Raw genomic sequence first — 21,771 nt, 5'->3', positions numbered from 1 at the left:
AATGGCATTTCATTACATTCAATTAGTTTTATATATATATATATATATATATATAATATTATTTATTTATTTATTTATTTATTTATATTAAAATGCATTTCTTAACATACAGTATTGAGATGAAATTTTCATGATGCTGATGCCAAGTAACATGAGATTTAAAATTTTTCACTATTTCATATTTAGGTGAATATTTGTGTGTACCTGGCCCCCTCAAATGAAATACAGAGTACAAAGACAAAAATTAGGCATTCCTTGATCATAGGCTTAATTGTAAATTAGGATGGTTAGACAATTGGAAGTGCTTGTAAAGTCCTAGAGCAACATGATTAGAGTTGATTTATAAATATTTTGAACACTGTACTTCATATTAGGATGTTATAAAACAGATAAGATTAGTTTTAGATGACATGAATGCTTGGAGTTGAAGGAAACCTATTTGAAACAAAAAATGTTTCCTTCAGAGGGCATCATGAGAGTGCTTGCCTCCTGCACTGTATACGAGTGCTATCTTATATTCATGTAACTACTGTGTTTGTTGGTTTCTGTGGCCTCTCATTCGGTTTTCTTCCATCTGGAAAAGTCCCCCTCTTCTAATCTCCTCGGTATTTGATATTTTGTGATGCTATTCCTTCTCATTTGAGATTTATTTCTAGTTGAAATAGTCTTTATCTTAGTAAAGTTAGATTATCTTATTTCAGCTTAAGAATTATACGCTAATAACCAATTAGACTTAACAGTGATGGTTTTGTTCAACACATAGTGTATTGCTGATTTGATTATTATCTACTGAAACATGTGGCAGATGATGCTGTACATGATTTAAAATATAGGTAAATATGATGGGTGTATAATTTAATTAAATCCTATGATTGTGTTGATCAACAGGTACTGGGCTGCGGTGCCTATTCCCCATGGAACTAATGGGTTCCATGCAGCATGTCCATTTTGCGCCTCTCCACTTGAAGGTGATCCAGGGTTTGTCCGACTTATATTTCAAGACAATTGCGATTAAATTCCCTCCCTTTATACACTGTAGTATTATGTATAGACAACCTCTGGAAGTATATCTCCACCCTTCAGTTTTATTTGCACTTAACGTGTTTTGTTAATAATGCCGATTAATTAGAGTGAACCTTGAATGCCACTCAGATATCATTCGATCTGTGTTTTTATGCAACTAGGATATTGCTTGTTAAATTATGTAAAAGTGAAACAAATGATACAGCCCAGTTATTTGGGTTGACACTATTCCTTGGAATATGAGTGCATCGGCTCAGATTGTGACTGCTGACACGGCTGAGACCAGCACTTGTAGAACTATGCAGCTTGTGCAATTGACTTAATGGCTACCCAGACGCCCTACATGCTGCTGCACACTTGTCTTACTGCACTTCATGCTCACTGTGTGCACTCAACACTGATGCCAACTTTCCCACCACTAGGTAAAAGCTAATGTATGTGCTCAACTTTATATATAAATATATACATATATATATATATACATATACATGGATATATACATACACACACACATATATACATACACACACACATATATATATATACATACACACATATATATACACACACACAAAATATGCTAGATATATAAAGTTGTATGATGGTACCATTAGAATACCTGTTTAGTTCATGGGTTTGTACTAAATACGTTGTGAGTACACCCATTGTGTTAAGTGCATCTGGTGAACGTGAACTGAAGCTTAACTCTTGAGTGTCAAGAGCTTCTCTTGTAAGTAATGACCTATTGTACTTCACGATTAGCCCTTAAACTGCTGCTGTAGCCCTCGAGTGATAAGGGCCTATGCCATGCATGTATTGCCCCTGGAAGTTTTAATGTACCCTGAAATATTCAAAATTCCTGAAGATTGTATATGCCCATCATTAGACACTAGAGACCTCTGGTATTCATTTGACATATTGGAAAAACTTGTGAAAGTTGTTACCTTCCTGGGCATTATTAAAAAAACTTGCACCGTGTTAGTTGCATCACCATTCATTTACTGACACCTGTGCCAGGAACTATTGATGTTGTACAAAATTTCAAGGGCTTATGTGTACCTGGGCGATTATTACTGACTAGAAGAAATCTATTACAAATGGCGTAACTTGAAAACTACTTTTCCAAATTTGACATTTTCACCTCTTGACTAAAATGATTAGTATTTCTTTTTCCAGACATCAAAAAGCAACACTTTAAGATATGGAAAGGAAAATAATTAATTTTCTTATACGCACCAGGAAATACAGTAGATCTAAAAAGAGTGCAGTTTGAGGGTTAACATTGTAAAATTTTGGATATAATGCTGCTGAATTATATATCCTCACCTTGTGGCACTAAAATGAAAACCATAGTTGGAAAAACATCATTAATGTGTTTGCAAATAGCATACGTCATCTTAAGCTTAAAAATAGTAATTAAACTTGACAGTCATTATTAGCATAACTAAACAAAATCATTTTGGACTATTAACAGTGGCATCTTTCACTTGATGTATCTATTTTTATGTTGATAGAAACATGCATTGAACCCTGAGAGAGAGAGAGAAAAAAAAATAAAAAAAATGTAGCTGCGTTTAAAAAAAATTCTGAATGAAAAGTGTAAATGAAAGTTTCATATTTTCCTGATATATACATTCTGCATATTTTTCCTGGAGACAGACTGCAGTCGAGTAGTGATTTCTGTTTTGAGTTTTGTGCATGGTGGACTGTGGTCAGTTAAGAGATAATTTACAATTATGTACATACCTAGTGTCTAAAAGTGCAGGTATTTGTATAATTTGAAAATTTGTAATTATGATAATTTATTAATATAGTTTTATTACCTAAATAATAGGTAATTAACACTTTCGCTCATCCGGCGTGCGCGCCCCAACCCACCCCAAGGTGGGCCTGGCGTTTCAAGGGATCGCGCACCCACACTAACATATGTACTCTTTCCAGTGTTCTGACCTCAATTGCAAATTGTGATATCAAGTGATATCAAATTGTTCGCAATCTAAAGGGACGCATTTTAAAAAGAGCACCATAATAATTGAACAGTAAATGGAATTTTAACAAATATTTTTAATTTTGTATGCCCACCACAAGTATTTATAATCTTTCCAGTGTTCTGACCTAAGCTGTCGTGCTACATCGTTCATTATGGTATCAAATTGTTTGCAATCTAAAGGCACACATTTTAAAGCAAGTCCCATGATGATTGGATAAATAATATAATTTGGACAAATATTTTAAATTTTGACGCAACATGAATCGCCAGCGGACATCCGTCAACATATATATTGACACAGACTGCGTCGCCGCCGGACGAAAGTGTTAAGACAGTTACTTAATAGTTAAAAATAGCTTACAACAGTGGAATATATACAGAGCAGCTTATACTGAAGAAAATATAGGTCAAGACTGGGCAAGAAAAATTGGGCACGAGGGGGATATTAGATTTGTTAACACATTGCCATGTACCACATGGTTGGTTAATTGTCGGATGTTAGCAGAACCGTCATTAGCTATTGCTAGATGTGCTAAGATCACTAATTTTGCCATTCCCTTATATTTATTTGTGGCCTGTTATATGCATTAAGAAAAATGGTTGATAACAATTGATGACATTCTGTTTTCTGTGGAGATGACGACAAACTGGGAGTGCACGTTACTTAGTAACAGTGGTCTTCCAAGCCTGTGTGTGTTCTTCACCTCTTATTAACAATTTCAGTACTGGCCAACAAATTACGATGTTGATGGTCTCTCTTACTCGTATGCAGTATTGCTGTGCTATTGCAAAATAACTTTGAAATTAATGCACAGTAAAAATCCATAATAATAATAATAATAATAATACTGTAATAATAATAATAATAATACATTGCAATCAGTGTAGCAAGGACATCGTAGCATGTAGGCAGAAATGACGTACATTTTTTTAATTAATGTGCTCTTGGGTATGGTACGACTACCTATCTAAGAGATCGGTAGTCTAGTATTTTAGGTGAATTACCTGGGCAATAAGTATTAGCATTGGATAAGTGAATGGATAGGCAGCATTCTTGAAGTTTACTTGATCAATAACCTTTTAGTCAAATATTTACCTGTACAGTAAATTCTTATGTTTGGCAGTTTCAGCTTTCAGTAATTCATATTATCTGAAAGAGTTCCTTCAGTAGCTCCTTAACCCTTAGGCTGCTAAGGGCCTTTTTGCCTTAAACACCCACAGGTACAACAACAAAAAATCCAAAAAATTCTATTGTCTTAGAAAAGTGTTCACTTGTGTTCCCTGATCACGGGAAAAATAACAAAAAAATCGTAGGTGGCATATTTTGGCCGCAATAGGACGGGGGAAGTCGGACAAAAAAGAGGCGTTGACAGAGCAGGCGCCAGACGAGGTCTGCTCTGCCCCAGCTGTCAGGCGGGGGGTTGCCACAAAGTTATTATTTCCTAATTATTTCAATGTCTTCGATTGATTTTCTTTGTTTTTTGCAGTAATATTATTCAATAGTGTGTATTGTGTATATATAATGTGTGAACCATCGCTGTACTCAAAATTATTGTGTTCATATTAGTGATTCAATTATGTTTATAAAACAATAAACGAATAGTTTTTCTGTTATTACACAATATACACATATTATGTATACGTATCTGCATGTTTTGTTCACCATAACGAACCCTTAAGTTGGTATTGCGAGTCAAAAAGCAACGAAGAGTGGCCTTCACTCACCAGCCAGTCAGCCACTCGCCACCACTCCCTCTTGACTCCTCCCAACATACTTTTTTGCTTTTATTCACTATACACAGATGTTAAATATAAGTATATACATGTTTTGTTCACTATAACTGTACATCTAAGCTTGTATGGTGTGTTCAGGCAATAAGAAACGTAGCTACACACAGTCAGCTGGTGGCTGCTGCTGTCGCTGGTTCTTGGCCAGAAGCACTAATATTTCTCCTCCAACAATACTGTTTGTGGTGTTATTACACTATATACACACACACTATATATATATATCAGTTTTATCACAGTCAAGGGTCTTCTGTAATACTATCATCGCAAATAATAGCATGTACATATTTATTTTGACATTTTTAGGAGATGCTGTGGTCACAAGCTGAATAGCGGTGCTGTGTGCTCATGCTGCATGCGGCAGTCTTGGTGGCTCGCTTAGTACTGAGGCTCTCACGCCCAGGAATGTTGGCCACGATATTTTTTTCTAAGTGGCGTCTGTTAACTATCGGTCATGGCTGCACTATAGCTGCCCCTATCCCACGCGGGGTGTTTAAATTTAAGCGCTTGACACTAAAACGGCTATTAATGTGATGCGCGGTATCGGTAATCTTAATAATATTATTGACAGCCCAATACGACATTGCACGTGGAAAAATCCAGGGTAAAAACGTTCAAAATGTGATGAAAATATTATATATTCTCTGCATAATGTTAGAATTTTGTGCAAAATATGAGTTTCCAATTTTTGTTTGAACTCTGACAAAAGGGCTCTTACCAGTTATGAAATTATTACACTTACCATAAATGCTAAGTGATTTGTAGTGGTGCATGAAAATGTAGATATGTGGTTAAATATGTAAATAGTGTATGTGCAGTGTAATGATAGCAAAAACATTGTTTCATTGTTCTAAGATGATGATAATTGTAGCACACCATATTTTTTAGTACAGTGAAGATTCACACATTTTTATTATATAAATTTATCACATTACACACTATTGAGTAATATTACTGCAAAAAACTACATATAAACCCATTCAAAGACATCTATCTTGAGGTTATCTTGAGATGATTTCGGGGCTTTTTAGTGTCCTTGCGGCCCGGTCCTCGACCAGGCCTCCATCCCCAGGAAGCAGCCCGTGACAGCTGACTAACACCCAGGTACCTATTTTACTGCTAGGTAACAGAGGCATAGGGTGAAAGAAACTCTGCCCAATGTTTCTCGCCGGCGCCTGGGATCGAAGCCAGGACCACAAGTCCAGTGTCCTGTCCGCTCGGCCGACCAGCTCACTATTGAATAAATTATGTACTGTAGAAACATACTTGCGGCAACCCCCGCCACTGCTGGGCTGGAGCACACAGCCGCTGGCTAGTACTCGTGTCAGTGCTGGAATACTGCCACGCTTCCTTGCCCTATCACACCCAAACTACCAAAGTATGTCACATACAATATTTGTTTTTGCTCTCCATGATCAGGGGAAAGAAACATTTTAACAATATTAGAAGGATTTGTTTTTTCTTGTGCGCTGAGAGGTTGTCATTTTATAACAGCTGTGTAGGCCAGGGGTTAAGGAGATGTTCCAGGCCTTTGAGACCTAGCCTTGCCTAGAGGGAGCCAGAAGAACCCATGACACATTAGAAGGTGAGGAATATGAGGAAGAGCACGACTATTAGAGCAATGTAGATGAAGGTAGTCATACAGCTTGCTCCTTTTATTTCTAAAACAGCATCAACAATCATGTAAAAATCTTGAAATTTTGTATGTTTAATATTCCGTAAATCAATTGATCAAAATGGGATGTGCCAAAAGTATATTTAAAGTAGGAGTTTAAAGAGGGCATTGTATGTGCACTCCTTTCCATCTTTGACAGTCAGTTACTGCTGACATGAATATGGGGGAATTTTGTATGGGGGAAGGCAAAAGTCTCAAGTGGTGAGTGTAAATGATATTATTGTTCAGCATTCTCTAGAAATCTGCTACAGTCCACCGTTGCAAGTCATTCCTACTGTAAGCCCAACAAAGAATTAATGCAATATAAATATTTAGTGAACTATATGAAACTAAAATGTCTTAAAGAGAATTTCAGTGAAATACAATTGAAATAAATTTATCTTTCTACTCAGGCTATAACATTTCATGACTTGAGTGTATTTTCTTCATACCACATTGATAAATACTGCATACTGACTAGTAATAATTATACATCTGCAGGATAGATAGACCAAAATATTTTCAGAAGTAAGCCAGAATAAAGAGAGTCTGGATGCATATATTCCACTGTACAGGCAATTTAGGGTAATATACCTAATTTTTTTAAATATATCTATTGGTTATAAAATGTACATGTGGCATAAAAACAAGGAGTGTGCTTGTGTTTCTGAGCAGCATGAGAGGCCATGTAACAGTATCGAGGGCTTTGCCAGTGGCACACACTCTTGAAAACCTTTTTCAGTAATACCGATTATTATGAAGTTAAAAAATCACTTTGAAACCTGTTTTTTCTCCATTTACATTACACTAATACATGGTGTTAAACACTTTGGTGCGATGTTGCCCTCAATTCTTAGTGAAGCGGTGGAATGTCCAAATTGTATTTTAATAATTTGTCATTTAAGAGTCATCAGTTTAGGATTATTTATGAAAGGTGATCTACTTGTTAAGTGTATTATGTGTGCCTGAAATTATGGGTCATGTTTTTGGACTGGACTCAGGAAAACCCATTAATAGCAACTCTCACCCTTAGCATCATTGTTATAATGTTGTATGACACTTTCTTTAGAATTTGTTTGATTTGTTATTGAAGTAGCGGTAAGATATATATTGGTGTTGAAAATATTTTTACTGGAGATGTAATGTTAACATGGATTTTGTATTGCTCTGATGCTGTTTAGCAGCACATGTTTGCATGCTTATACTGTATGAAAGTAGTCTGTGTATGGATGTGTTTGTGAGCACAGTTTTGCCCTAGTTCTTGACAACAGTAGGCAGTCACCTAGAACACATGTACAGAGGCCTTGAATATGTCTCTTCAGAAGATTCATGCAGCTGACATTGCTTTGAGTTATACTGTGTTGCACCACATGAAAATGAGCAGTTTTTTATACTCCTTATCTGCCTTGACAAAAATCAAATTCACTATAATTTAATTTAATTTTTATGATCATCAATGTGCACTTTGCTTCATCTCATTGTTTATAGTTTTAAGTGTGAATGCATTATTATTACTGATAGATACTGAAACTAGAGAATGCAGGATACATGTTGCTATGCCTTAATAAAATGCAGTTGTATGTTGATAATGACCTCTGAAGTGTATACTGAGGTTTGTTGGTATACTGCACTGCAGCATCCTGGAGATGAATATTACAATAATGCTCTTAATGGAAGGGCTAATTATCTAAGGAGAAAAGTTTTCTGTAACAAGATATCTACCTATATATACTGATTAGTGTACATTTGTAATGAGTTTAATTATGATTTACATTGACTAGTGTTTGATAGAGGCTGTAGTTACCCACCCTTACTAGAGTCACTTGACTGGTTTCTGCCTTATCCAGTTTGAGTATCTGTATATTCATTAGAATGAATGAGCAAGATAGTAATTTGTGTGTGTGTGTGTAATTACCCAAGTGTAGTTACAGGATGAGAGTTACGCTCGTGGTGTCCCATCTTCCCAGTACTCTGTCATATAACACTTTTGAAACTACTGATGGTTTTGGTCTCCACCACCTTCTTACCTAACTTGTTCCAACCGTTTACAACTCTGTTTGCAAAAGTGAATATTTCTTTGGCAGCATTGTTTAGTTGTCCTCTTGTTCTTGAAGTTCCAGGTCTCTGAAATTCTTCCCTATCAATTTTGTCTATCCCTGTTATCATTTTGTACCTGTTAATCATATCGCCTCTTTTTCTTCCATCTTCAAGTTTTGGCATATTTAATGCCTCTAACCTCTCCTCATAGCTCTTGTCCTTCAGTTTTGGGAGTCATTTAGTTTTGTGTGTGTGTGCGTGTGTGTGTGTGTGTGTGTACGTACAATTTATATTTCATATTCTAGTGTGCATATAACTATTTGCCTGAGCACATGTCATTTTACTTTTCTTGGTCAAAAACAATGTTTTAAGATGATGCAATAAAGCAAAATGCTAATTTGGGTGAGGACATTTGAATGAACTATTGTGAGCTTGAGTTCAGCCCTAAAGTTTGGCCCAGTTGACAACTTCACATGGGAGTTGTCCTTATAGATTAATTCAGCCTTGCTTTGGTCACCCCATGTCTGTCCATCAGTAAGTCATCTAATTACAGCAAACATTGTTTCTACAGTTAATCTGTTGAAATGTTTTGTATATGTCAAATAACTTTAATAAGTGCAAATTTCAATATCAAATACCAGTATGTTATTGGCCTCCGAACACGAGGTAACATACAGTAGGTAGTAAAAGCAGACAAACTTATTCATAGATGAATAGCATATTGGTGTCTGAGAAAGTCTAGAAAAACTGAAAAGCCGAGTCTTCATGAACGAAGACAGTTTAGGGCAATTGTCAAGGCGTGTTGCCTCATCCAAAGGTTATTGCTAAACCATCTGATACATGGAAGCAATTGAGCATGCCACAATATCATATTCATATTATGGGGTAGTGGGATTTAAAACAAAAAGTGATGAATGAGTTATAGTACTGTATGTGTCATTGGGAAGCTGCTGAGTGACCCAGTTAGGCTGTACATAAAATGGTGTCCCTTTGTACTGATGAGCTATTTTTGTACTCAGATATGGAAGTTTAGAAGTAGAAATTGCTATGATAATGTACTTTACAACTTGTATTATCTTGCCTGTACATCTTCATCATTTTAAGTGAATGTTTGCTACTATGAATAATCGTAAGCAACGTGCTAAAACCGGGAGCTGGTGTACACTGAGGGGTCCTTTACATTAGTAAGATGTTTGGATTTGTACTGAGTCCTTGTCTGTTGATAAATAACATGGTTTAAAAGTTAAAGTATGTAATGTGAGGAAGGAGGCACAAGACATGCAATATTGCAAATGGCCAGTAACTAAGATAACCTTAGAAGACTAGAATGTGTTTGTTGGAGTGTATTCTCAAAGGCTAATACATGTAGTCATTTATTTTGAAGAAATTAAAATAACATAACTAGGTTCCGCTAATAACTCTCCCACTTTACTGCAATAGTTGAATGGTAAGAGAAAGGGTTGAGGCAGAAGCATGTAACTGTGACTGGAAAGGTAGTTATAACCCTGTCTGTCCAAAATAAGAATAGCATTGGCAAGGTGACAAAGGATTATAGGGTAGAGTGAAATGATGTTATTTTAAAAAGGCTTAGAGGGCCTTTCATGGAGTTGGTGTTTGTCATATATTGCAAGCTTTTGGCTGAAGTGGTCATGTGCCTCTTATTGGTGACAAAATTATTTTCCTAGTATTTAGTCTATTTCATATTTATTCAAAAGAAAGATTGTAATAGGCAATACTTTGTGAGAAATGCATTCTTATTCTGACTGCAAAAATGTGTAATGGCTTTGGTATACTGATAATGAAGGGGAATGGGGTGATTGTGCGCAGCTATTTGGATGCTGGCATTTGCTGGCATGGTCACTTGGCACCAGCCTTTTGGGTGTCAGACTTTGATGTCAGAAAAAAATGAAATGATTCATCCTCATTCAAAGGTAGAACTTTTAAAACTTTTGTAACTAACTTTATAGAAAAATAAAAACATCAAATCTGTGAATCACTAAAAACTGTAATGTAGCCTTATAATTAGGTTAGGTTAAAATTCTATGTGAACCTGTTACCTGGTGGTTGATGACTAGATAGTGGTTTTAAATTAGAATGGCACCAAAGTATCCATCGCCAAGTGAGCCGACACCAAAATAGGTTTGGTGCCCAAAGAGCCATGCCAAAAAGCTGGGGTCCAAACGGCTGTGCCATACGGTAAAAGCTTAATGAAGTGCATTTGGAGTATGCTGTCTACAAGTGTGTACAGTATTCCGAGTAATGTAATCCATTCCTGAAAGCATGTTTTAATTTTGAGTAAGTTACACTGGATTATAATGTTTAAACATTAATAATTTGAAGTTGAATGAATAAAGTATGCTGGTGATGGATGTGTACAGATTAGGTAGACTCGACATCCCACTGCTCGCTATGTCTATACTTTTTCTTGTATGCTGAGCAGAAACAATTAGTGGTATAAACTAAAATTGTGTACAGTACTTTGGAGTTGAGGTGTTATATAGGATAGTAATTTCACGGTCACACATCGTGAGGCAACATATTATCATAGTCCGGCAGAAATTTTCTAATAACTGTCAAAGACTTTTATTAGATTAGATATGATAGGGGGAAGAATATCTACAGTAATTGGTTCAGCTTTATTTAGTAAATTGGATATGATTGAGGGAATCATCCTTAGGACCAAGCCGTATGAGATGTGAATGCTGAAGCAGTTTTAGGTACATTTTCCCCCACACATGGCTCAGGCACTCCTCTAGTGAATGACCTGTTCTTATTTTAATTTTTAACTTTTCCCACCAGAGTAACCAAGGTTACATTGGCTTTTGATGCACTTGAGATGCACTACACATTCTTCTTCTTTACAGACTGTCAAAAGACTGTCAAGATTATTAAAAAATAGGAATGAATTTTGCCAATACATTACAGTATACTAATTATTCAAGAGTCTAAACTATAATCATTTATTATTATTATTATTATTATTATTATTATTATTATTATTATGTGGTGCAGTTGTGTGTGGAGTCTGAGCAAGTGGTCTAGTCACTGTGTGGTCGTCGTCTTATCCCTTACGCGAGCACCTCTGTACATAGTTTAATCCCCTAAACAGACTGTGATTCTTTTTATAGGTCCAGAGGTAACAATTTGTCTTGGCCTGGGGTGCGGCACATGAACATAAAGTTGGGCTATGGGAGTTTGTCAATACCTCAATGGTGTGTTCTTGTTGTATTGTATAATAACTATATCCTACTGCTCTCACTCACCTTACAGTTCATGCATAACATTATTACATATTTCATTAGAATGTTATGTACACAAGTGTCAGGGATTTGTGACTGCATTATATGTATGTGTTTCTAACACATAAATGTAACACAGTACTGTATATCAGAATGCTGTATTTTATGCAGTATATTATAATTTAGTTATAATACAGTTGAGAGCTGGTATAAATAACTAGCTTTTGTTGAAGTAGATAAATGCCCTATCTTGATGTACATATATCTGGCTGTTAAAATATGAGGAATATATAATTGTGTTGCAGTATATCACTGTAATGCATCTCCTATTTAGATATAAACCTATTTATGTTATATTTTATAAAATTAATCACATGGCAATCAATAAACAAATAATGAAGGATATTGCTCTGGTAGTTTACATGTTTCGATTTTAATCATTTCTTATGTTAATGCTTACAATATTTAATCTTTGTTTTGATTAATACTTTTACTTCATGCATGTGAGACAGTAGTAGTTTCTTATCATTTTAAGTGGGTTACTTTAATTGTTCTCGTAGAGTAAACACAAGCCCCGGGAGTTGGGTGGGGGTCTTGTCTAATGGGAGCATAAGTATAAAAGACAAAAATAACAAATACATTACCCTGATTGACAATGTTTTAGATAAACAAGTTGAATAAAATGTAAATTTTGATTCCGACGTTGATTATTTTCTATTGAAATTGTCCATTTATTAATTCAAGTGGAATTGAAAATGGTGGTGTGTGTGTGTTACTTGTTTCTCAAATTGTGCATGTTTATCAGAATGTGATGGAGTCAACCTTGACAGGCAAGCAACGTTGCATTCATATTGCCGAGACAATTACGTTGCCATAAGCTTGAGGTAGCTTCTTGCAATGGAGGCTCCCACTTCACTGCTGGAAGAAATAGTTTTCCGTGTATAAATTAAATTTACGAGTAATAGTATTAACAAATGTGAATTGGCATTTGTAATTTAGTTTCAACACTAAATACAGTACAGTATTATGTAATTCTTGACACAGGCTCACAATCCAAACAAGTGCTTATATTTACACACATGCACACATTAACAAACGCATGTGGACAACAATTGAGATTTGAGTCCACACAACCCAGATTTGATTCCCAGCCAAGACAGAAACAAAGTGGTAGTTTTATCACCTGATGCCTCTGTTCACCTAGCAGTCAGTCTTGCTGGCCCTCATCCGAGAGATGCACGAGTGTGTATATGTGAAAGTGAAATAGTGTAATAGATATGATAGAGAAAAATAGGTAGGGAGTCTATTCGCCAGGACAAGCAACTGTTGGAGAGGTGGAGTCCAAGAGTTAACAACTTGATCCCACAGGCACAAAAGGTAAATAGTAAATTAAATATGGTCACACACTAACAAAGACATTCAGTGCTTGTATGCATGTATGAATAAAAAAAACAAGCACATACAGTAAAAGCTAAAAAAAAAAAAAAAAAAAAAAAAAAAAAAAAGGGGGCAAGAACCGAAATTCAACACTACAAAATAGAAAATGAATCGGGCTAGAGATTTTCCAAAAAGCTGGTTGCAGAACTGAGAGCCATAAACTTAGCAATGGAGAAGTAGCCTGGGGTGGGGGGGGGGGCCTGATTGTTACATGTAAGATATTGAGAAAGCAAGATGACAAGATGATGCTAGCTTGTTTGATGTGTGAGGAAACACAAGAGGATACGAGTGAAGATGTGATACACACAAGTCGCAGGCACACAAATATTCCTTCAGTGTGCGAGTATTATAGTAAGTAAATGGAATAAATGAGGATAGGATATTTCTGGCTAACTAAAGTCAGTTTCAACAGTAAATGTGACAAAGCAGTAGAGGAAGAGTAGTATTGTTGATTCATTTCTCAACTGAAAGCTTCCAGGTGAGGCTTAATTGTTGCAACTAAACAAACATAAGTAGGTAAGTACTTGCTCATACACACATGCGTGTGTATGGTTATATGACATACGCAAGCTCATACATATATGTATACACACAATGTACAAAATAACCAGACAGACAACATAGTCATCAAGGACTACCTGCTTAATATAGTTTTGGATAGAACAAAACACAGGTGGAATGGCAAGTGAACAATTAACATGAAAATATTTCTTCAATATAACCATGTTGAAGAGTAGGTTAATGTAGGGGTTAGTGTCAGATAACTTCAATCACAACTTCCACTGAAGATATGACAGTTGATGCGACAAACAACCATTAGTTAAGAAATGGTGCATAAAAGTTTGTGTGTGCGCACGCGCTATAATATATATACTCACACAGTGAAGAGTTAGTGAGGCAGATCCTTACATAATTGCTATAAGTTGAAATTAAAATAAATGATATAATCTTAGATGCAATCTTTCCAGGGGGATACCAAGTGATGAGAAAAGAAAGGACAGAGACAGGGAGGCAAAGTGGCACTCTTAATAAATGTAAATGGAAGTGTGAGGACCTAAAAAAAATTGGAGTACTACATGAGATTAGTCTTAGAGTATGTTGCCCCACCTGAAGAAAAACACAAGGAAACTGGAAAAGGTTCAGAAGTTTGTGATGAGGCTCGCCCCAGAGTTGCGAGAGATGGGGTATGAAGAGTGACTGAAGGAACTGAACCAGACGACACTAGAAAAAAGAAGGGAGCAGGGAGATATGATAGAAACATAAAATACTTGGGGGGAGGGATTCACAGTGGAAATAGATGAAATGTTCACACTGAATACTAACAGAACAAGGGAACACAGGGTGGAAGCTGGAAACTCTGATGAGGCATGGAGATGTTAGGAAGTTTTCTTGTAGTGTGTGAGTAGTGGGAAAATGGAATGAACTTAAGTAGCAGGTTGTGGAAGCAAACCCTATTCATAATTTTAAAATAGATACGATGGGGAAATAGGACCGGAGTCATTGCTATTAACCGGCGGCTAGAAAGGCTGTATCCAAGAGCCAATGATCGATCCTGTAGGCACAAGGAGGAGAGTATACACACACACACATACACACACATGCTCTTTGTCGCCATACATGTTGGTGGGGGGAGACTAATCAATGGGTTAATAGATGGGGTGTGTATTCTTTCTTGGAGCTACATATCATCAAAATATCGATACTGTACATTATTAAAATTGTGTATAAAACATACGAATTATGTTTTAACTTAAGAGTGCATGATTTTGAGAGGCAGTTATTGAAAACGTGATGCTAGTTGTGAGATGCACTACTGTAACAGTGTACACAACAGTTATAGGTGAATAACTAACCCAACCTACTGTACCTTTTGAATGTCAGAGACCACAAGCATCTGTCAAAATGTTTGGTTATCAAAAAACAAAGTAATTGCTTTACTTTATAGTTATGGGTACTTACCTACACCAACTTTTTATGATAAACTTGCTTGTCAATAAGTGCAATGTGAAAATTTGATGATACTGTAGCCTCATTGTTTAGATGAAATGTATATGTACATGTCCACCAATGGGAGACTTGATAGTTTTAATTTGTTTAAAATTATAGATCTTATCCCAGAAGAAAAGCATAAATTACAAGCGATATATATCCTGATTTATTGTTTATAATGCATTAACCAATTAATATTAGGAAACTACATCTTTTCAATTAGTTTTTGTTCACTGCTGCTTTTGTATGATACAGGAAACTTTTTGCTTGGTTTCTTTTTCTACAATGTCTTGCACCACTTTTTTTTTTACAGGAAATATATTATCTGACTGACAATAGTGTACAAGTATTTAATCTGAAATCAAATGGATATTTCATAAGCATAGTTTTATTGCATAGAAACTACATTCATCTTAAGTGGCACTTTGTTTTATAAGTATGAATTTTAATGCATAAATGTGAATGTTTTCATCGAGATTGAAGCAAGTTGCCGCACCCCGGACCCCCGTCCAGCCACACGAGTCTCCCCGGGTAATGAGAGGTAGTGAAGGCTGCAGAAATAATACCATTATGAAGAGTGCATGGTGTGCCATGATAATACCAGTATGAAGAGTGCATGGTGTGCCATGATAATACCAGTATGAAGAGTGCATGGTGTGCCATGATAATACCAGTATGAAGAGTGCATGGTGTGCCATGATAATACCAGTATGAAGAGTGCATGGTGTGCCATGATAATACCAGTATGAAGAGTGCATGGTGTGCCATGATAATACCAGTATGAAGAGTGCATGGTGTGCCATGATAATACCAGTATGAAGAGTGCATGGTGTGCCATGATAGTGCATTATTGCAGTACTGTGCCGTGTTTTGTTAAGGACAGTGAAGGGATATTTCAAGTATGCAGTACAGGTGTATTGTGTACTCTATGGTTATTTAAAAGAATTCATCATAAATTAAATGTAAATAATATTTAGTCCTTTATGATTTCAGTGCTTGAGATTATTATATAAAATAATACATTAAAACTAAGCACATTGTTTAACATTCTAATTTGTTGTGCTGCTAGTGCACTGTACATGTTTACCCTACAGCTGATGCACAGCTTTGTCAACAAATGACTCGATCTAACACTTGAAAATCCATATGCAGTAATTGTAATATCTACTGAAGTTTAACTCCCTTGATTCTGTTATGCCTCTAATGACCTAGCAGACACCAGGGCTTGAGTAACTGCTCGGACCTCTCCCATCTTTTGGAAGCCAGTTCCTAACTTGAATTTCTACCCTAATTAATGTGATCCCAGCGGTTGAAAAAATATTGTTAGTTACTATGAATAACAAATTGCGTTCAATCAAATGCTATCTATTTCTTTGGTCTACCTCCTGTCACTGGAATAGAAATGTGTAAACATGTAGGACTAACCCACAATCTTGTGTGGTTGGGTTAATATGCAAAGTAGACAAAGTTTCCCACTTAAAAATTTTGGTGATACTGGAGGAGGAACACCACAAATATGTCACATTTGTATATAATTTGTTTTGTAGCAGACAACTCTCTCTCTCTGGTTGGGGATGACATTGTGAATGCAAGCAGTTACCTTGCATTGGTGGCAAGGATGAGTGTACCAGCAGCCTGGTGTGTGACCCGGCCTCCTTCCTGGTTGGTGGTCTACTCAACCGAGCAGCCTGTGTATAAGCCCTTGTGTTTAGAAAGTGTGTTCAAGAGTCTAGGGCTTTTGATTTTGATCAAAACCGATCAATCTCTCTCTTCTCGCTCTCTTTTTTTTTCCTCTTTCTAGTTGCCCAAAATGGATTAGCTCCCTTCCATCTGGTATTTTCTTGGCCCTTTACATTGGTGATCTCACTCTGCTGTCACTGTGACGATTTCTCTTTCCTCCAATAACAGCTTCAGTTCACGATTGATGCAGTGTTGTCCTGGGCCACCTATCATGGCTTCAATTTTTCTACGACTAAGACTTGTGCTCAAGTTTGACTTGTACTGATTTTTACTCAGTAGCAGCTCTTCATTCCCTATTGTTGCTCTATGGTAATTCCCTTCTGTATAAAAATTCTACTAAACTTTTGGAGTTGATTTTTTATTCATTTGTCTTGATCTCCCCATATCTTGTGTCTCTTGATTTGAATGGTCTGAGGCTCTTACCTTACTTAGTCTTGTCCCATACTTCCTGGGGAGCTGATAAGTGCACACTCCTTTATTTGCACTACTCTCATGTATAAACTCAATTATGGTTGCCCCACCTCTTCCACTGCCTCTCCTTAGACCTTTCATTGTCTTGATGCTCAACACTATGGTGCATTATGCATCAGCTCTGGTGCCTTTCATTCGTCCCCTACCCAGAGCTTGTATGTTGAAATCAGTGCTCTGTCTCTACAGGATCATTGTAATCATTACTGCCTTTGCTATCTCTCGGGGTCCTTGCTCTCACTTATGATGTGCATTACACTCACTGTTACCCCTTATGTGGGCCCTGTTTCCTTTCACTACCTCCCATTATCTGTATGGATGTCTTACTTATGTGGTTCATGTTTGCAATCTCTCTTCTCGTGTCATTCCATCCTGGCCATCATGGAGGGTCCCACTTACAAACTTTTACAAGACCTTGACCTATATGGTAAGGGTTTCTACCCCCTCTGTGGTTTTGAAACTTCTCTTCCTTGAACACTTTTCTATACACTCGCACTCAATTGCCCTATTTACAAAAACTAGGTCTAAGTCTGCTGACAGTGTTGGCTACTTCGTTGTCTTTCCTGACACAACCTATACAGTATGTGCCTTCTGCCTCTGGAGACAAGCATATTCACAGCAGAACTTTATGCAATCTTATATGCACTTCGTCAACTGCTTTCATGACGTCAGCATTCCTTTGTCATTGGTTGACTTGCAATGACCTCATGGCTTTGGAGTCATTTAGCTCTATGCATCCTGTGGTAGTTGAAATCAAATATTGCTATTTGTTATCTCTAGCAGATTTAAAGCAGTTGAGGTGCTGTACCTTTATGGAATGTGCAGACATTGCTGCTAAGGAGACTATCTGCATTTGTCCTGTATCCCAATAAGGCATTCCTTGCATACAAAAATCACAATAGCATGATGCATCAAATGAACAAATCCACAAGGACCACGACGAGGGTTTGAACCTACGTCCGAGAGGATCCCAGATGCTGATCCCAATTCTTTTAACCATGTCGTAGCTCAATCAATTAAGGCAGCGTCTGGGATCCTCTTGGACATAGGTTTGAACCTTCGTCACAGCCATTGTGGATTTGTTCAAGGCATTCCTTATTCAGATTACATCAGTCATTCTTCTACTTGAGGTCGGGTTACAGGTAAAACTGCGCACTCTTAAAGGTAACATGTCATCTTGGCATTCCTTCTACCACTGTAATGGATGGTGGGAAGCAGCATTGGCTAGGTTACGTATTGGCTTTAGACGATTAACTTGCAGGCACTTATTTTAACGCTGCCTTGCTTCTTATAGTCTCATTTTGTGCATCTTGCAGAATGTCCCGATTTCCAGAATGATCATGTGTCTTGCTTAACAACTGTTCCTTGTGGTTATTTGTCCCTCGATATAATGCTTGGTGAATCAGATATCACTGATATTCACCTGATGTGCTTTTGTTCTCGCATTGGCATCGAAAGTGATATTTAGCACCTTTTGAATATCCAGCAACACTAGTGATGCTACAGTCTCCCCAGCTTGGTGCCTTCTCTTGATAGTTACTTTATCTTGCTTTGATTTCATCTATTTATACCCTGAATATTTGCAAATTTCAATGGTTATTGTATTTGTGGAAGTGATGGGTGTTGTACTTGGTGTTAATGTTCTTCTGGTTAGGGTGCTACTATGTTTATGCCCTATCTAGCATTTGACGAAAGTTGGAGGTAGTCATGACATTTGTAACCGTTCTTCTCTTTCTCTTGCTAAAAAAAAAAATTGATGGTATCAAAAGTCGGGCGCTGTTTCCATAATAGCATTCTTTTAGTTTTATTCGCCTGGTTTAAAAAAAAATTAAAATTTCAGCTTAGCAGTCTCTGTTGAAGCATTCTTATTTAATGAGCTCTTACAGAGTTGTGGATGGAAAAAATGTTAAATTTTTGGACTCTGATTCATTATATTTGGGTGTTTATATTTTCATGTTCCATTTGTTCATCACCATATCTCATTTTACATTTGTTCATCACCATATCTCATTTTACATATACAGTACCACATATATAATATTGGCAGGTTTTGGGTTCTTTTGTTTCCCTTGATATTCTTTTGTACTTCTGGGAGACAGGTCAGATATGAATGACTTCTTTAGCATCAGTCTCTACTAGGTCGTTGGAGGCAATAACAATTGGGCTGGGTATGCAGGAAAACTGTCTTATACCGTATCTTTTATTGTTGAAATCCAATCGATGTACAATACATGAATTACCATAAAAAAAAAACACTTTAATGCTTCTACCAAATACACCTGCAGCCACTGCAAAACATCCTCAGCCAACTCCTCAAAGCATGCAACATTACTTTATATTTGAGGGACATTTATCAATTAAAATACTGTACTGTGCAACTGAAATAAAGTAAAAACTGGTCAAGAGTTGCTGTGTGAAGGAAGAAATGAAGTTGGCATCTCAAGTCTTGGCCCTTCCAGTGAAACCATCTATAAAATGGAAGGCAAATGGGTTCAAATTAAATTAAGTACGGTGCTGAAATTTTGTAAAAGAAATGATGCATAGAGGATAGAACCCACTCATGAAGGTGATGGTAATTTTAAACAAAGGCCATAAGAGTCAGTGAAAGTTTTGTGCTTGAAAGGTGAATGAGGGGATTCATTAAAAAGGCACATGTACCACCAAATTCTATGCTTATGAAAGTTGAGAGGGCTTTATGCGTGCATTCCAAGAACACACAGGACTTTCAAGCACAAGTCAGTCCTCTCGAGTCTTTAAAACTATACCAATAAGTATAACACACACTTTGTCAGACGGAATGGGTTGAAGAGCCCAGGAACCTATTTATTTTCCCCAACACTTGAACAATGTAATTATTTTGACCTTTGAATATAATGCTATGAACTGGCAATATCTACTGAACTTGTTTTAAACAATTTCATTCGTTTTATTAGCTATATAATTTTTTCTATAGGATGAAAATGTAGCTATACAGTTTATATTTATGAAAACAATAATGCTGCAACACACTTTTTTTTCCCCCCAGGTTGTATAGGGATATATGATCATTATTTCTTGTCACTTATGTTTAGTGCTCATTGTTGACATTATTGAATGCAGCAGCAAATAGTTTTGAATTCCATTAAAAAAAAAGGCACAAGCAGCCTATTTTAGTAAGGTATGAACAAGAACAAAAAATATTAAAACATTGTTGAATATGGGTTTTAATAGTTTACACTTGTAAGAAATGAAATACTTATTAATAACAAAGATTTGTTGATGCAACATGGGAAAATCTCTTGAAGCAGAGTATAATCATCTTATTTCCAGATTAATATATATACATTAAGCGAATGGATTTTTGTTGTAATATTTTTTTAAATTGTCTTCAAAATTTACAGATCTGCAAAACCATGAAATGTTCCATTTTATATTATAAGTGAATAGTGTATAGGAATTTTCCACAAAATTTCATGTTTACATTATGGAATTTTGTATGAGAAGTACAGTACTATGTTATGTGCATTAGCTTTTTTTTTTTTCAATCATACTATAGTATGCTGCATGTTATATCCACATGAACCAATCTGGAGAATTTGACAAAGATATGGGCATTAATATAAGTATGGTATTTGTAGCTGGAGTGTCGTTAGGCACTCGAGAAAAACATTCGTGACATTGAACTGCAAAATTTATTTATATAATTTTCTTTGACACTACACGTTTCTTTAAATATTTGGTGATGTGTAGTGGAAGACATTACCTGGTATATAAAGTTGTTCATGCCTGGCATTATATTGTCAGGGTACCCGGGGGGCTGGCTGGCCAGTCAAGCTATAGTAGCTGTAAATAATCTGTAATAAAGGTTTCAGTAAAGACACTTTTATTAATGTAGATCCTACGAAGTACAGTAGTTGCAGTAAATGTGTTGATAAATGGTTTGTAAAATGACTCACTCAGTGATGTAATTATCAAAAAATGAGCCAGTATTATGATGATGCACAGCATTTCATGAATAATGACTATGGTACCAAATCATAAAAGGTCCCTCCTGTGACAATTACCTTGTTGCAATGGTTGGGGACTAGAGCTTTGTTAAAGCCCAGCAGGTCTTGTTGGCTGGTTTAGTGGGACACCTGCTTGGGCAGCAGCAGAACCAAAGTAATTATCAAAAGGCACCAAGCAGGCAAGATTGTCCTGCAACTTTGATGGTGCTCCATTCAAAAGGCACCAAAGACACTGTTTATGAATGGTATATTTAGGCACGAGTAACCATCAGTGTCACGATACCTTCAAAAGTAGCTAAATATCATCAAGGATGCCACAACAAGAACAAAAGCACATAAGGCAAGTGATATCGAAGGTATCAGATTCACTAAAGATTCTATTGAGGGACATTTGGGAAGCAAGCAAGAATTATCAAAGAA

The 21,771-nt window shown here is 36.4% G+C and overlaps 1 protein-coding gene across 6 annotated transcripts in view; it reads left to right on the top strand.

Annotated features, from left to right (window-relative positions):
* Positions 1 to 21,222, top strand: part of Pli (E3 ubiquitin-protein ligase pellino) — a 154,142-nt gene extending 132,920 nt beyond the window's left edge. For all 6 annotated transcript variants that reach the window (XM_045757674.2, XM_045757676.2, XM_045757675.2 and 3 more), the window contains one exon: positions 889 to 21,222. In XM_045757674.2, coding sequence (XP_045613630.1) covers positions 889 to 1,015 — 127 coding nt within the window. In that variant the 3' untranslated portion in view covers positions 1,016 to 21,222. The remainder of the gene's footprint in view (positions 1 to 888) is intronic.
* The last annotated feature ends 549 nt before the right edge of the window (positions 21,223 to 21,771 follow it).

Source organism: Procambarus clarkii, chromosome 67 (genome assembly GCF_040958095.1).
Source record: "Procambarus clarkii isolate CNS0578487 chromosome 67, FALCON_Pclarkii_2.0, whole genome shotgun sequence".
Lineage (NCBI taxonomy): Eukaryota > Metazoa > Arthropoda > Malacostraca > Decapoda > Cambaridae > Procambarus > Procambarus clarkii.
The sequence above is the reverse complement of the archived record's forward strand: the minus strand, read 5'-3'. Positions and strand labels throughout refer to the sequence as shown.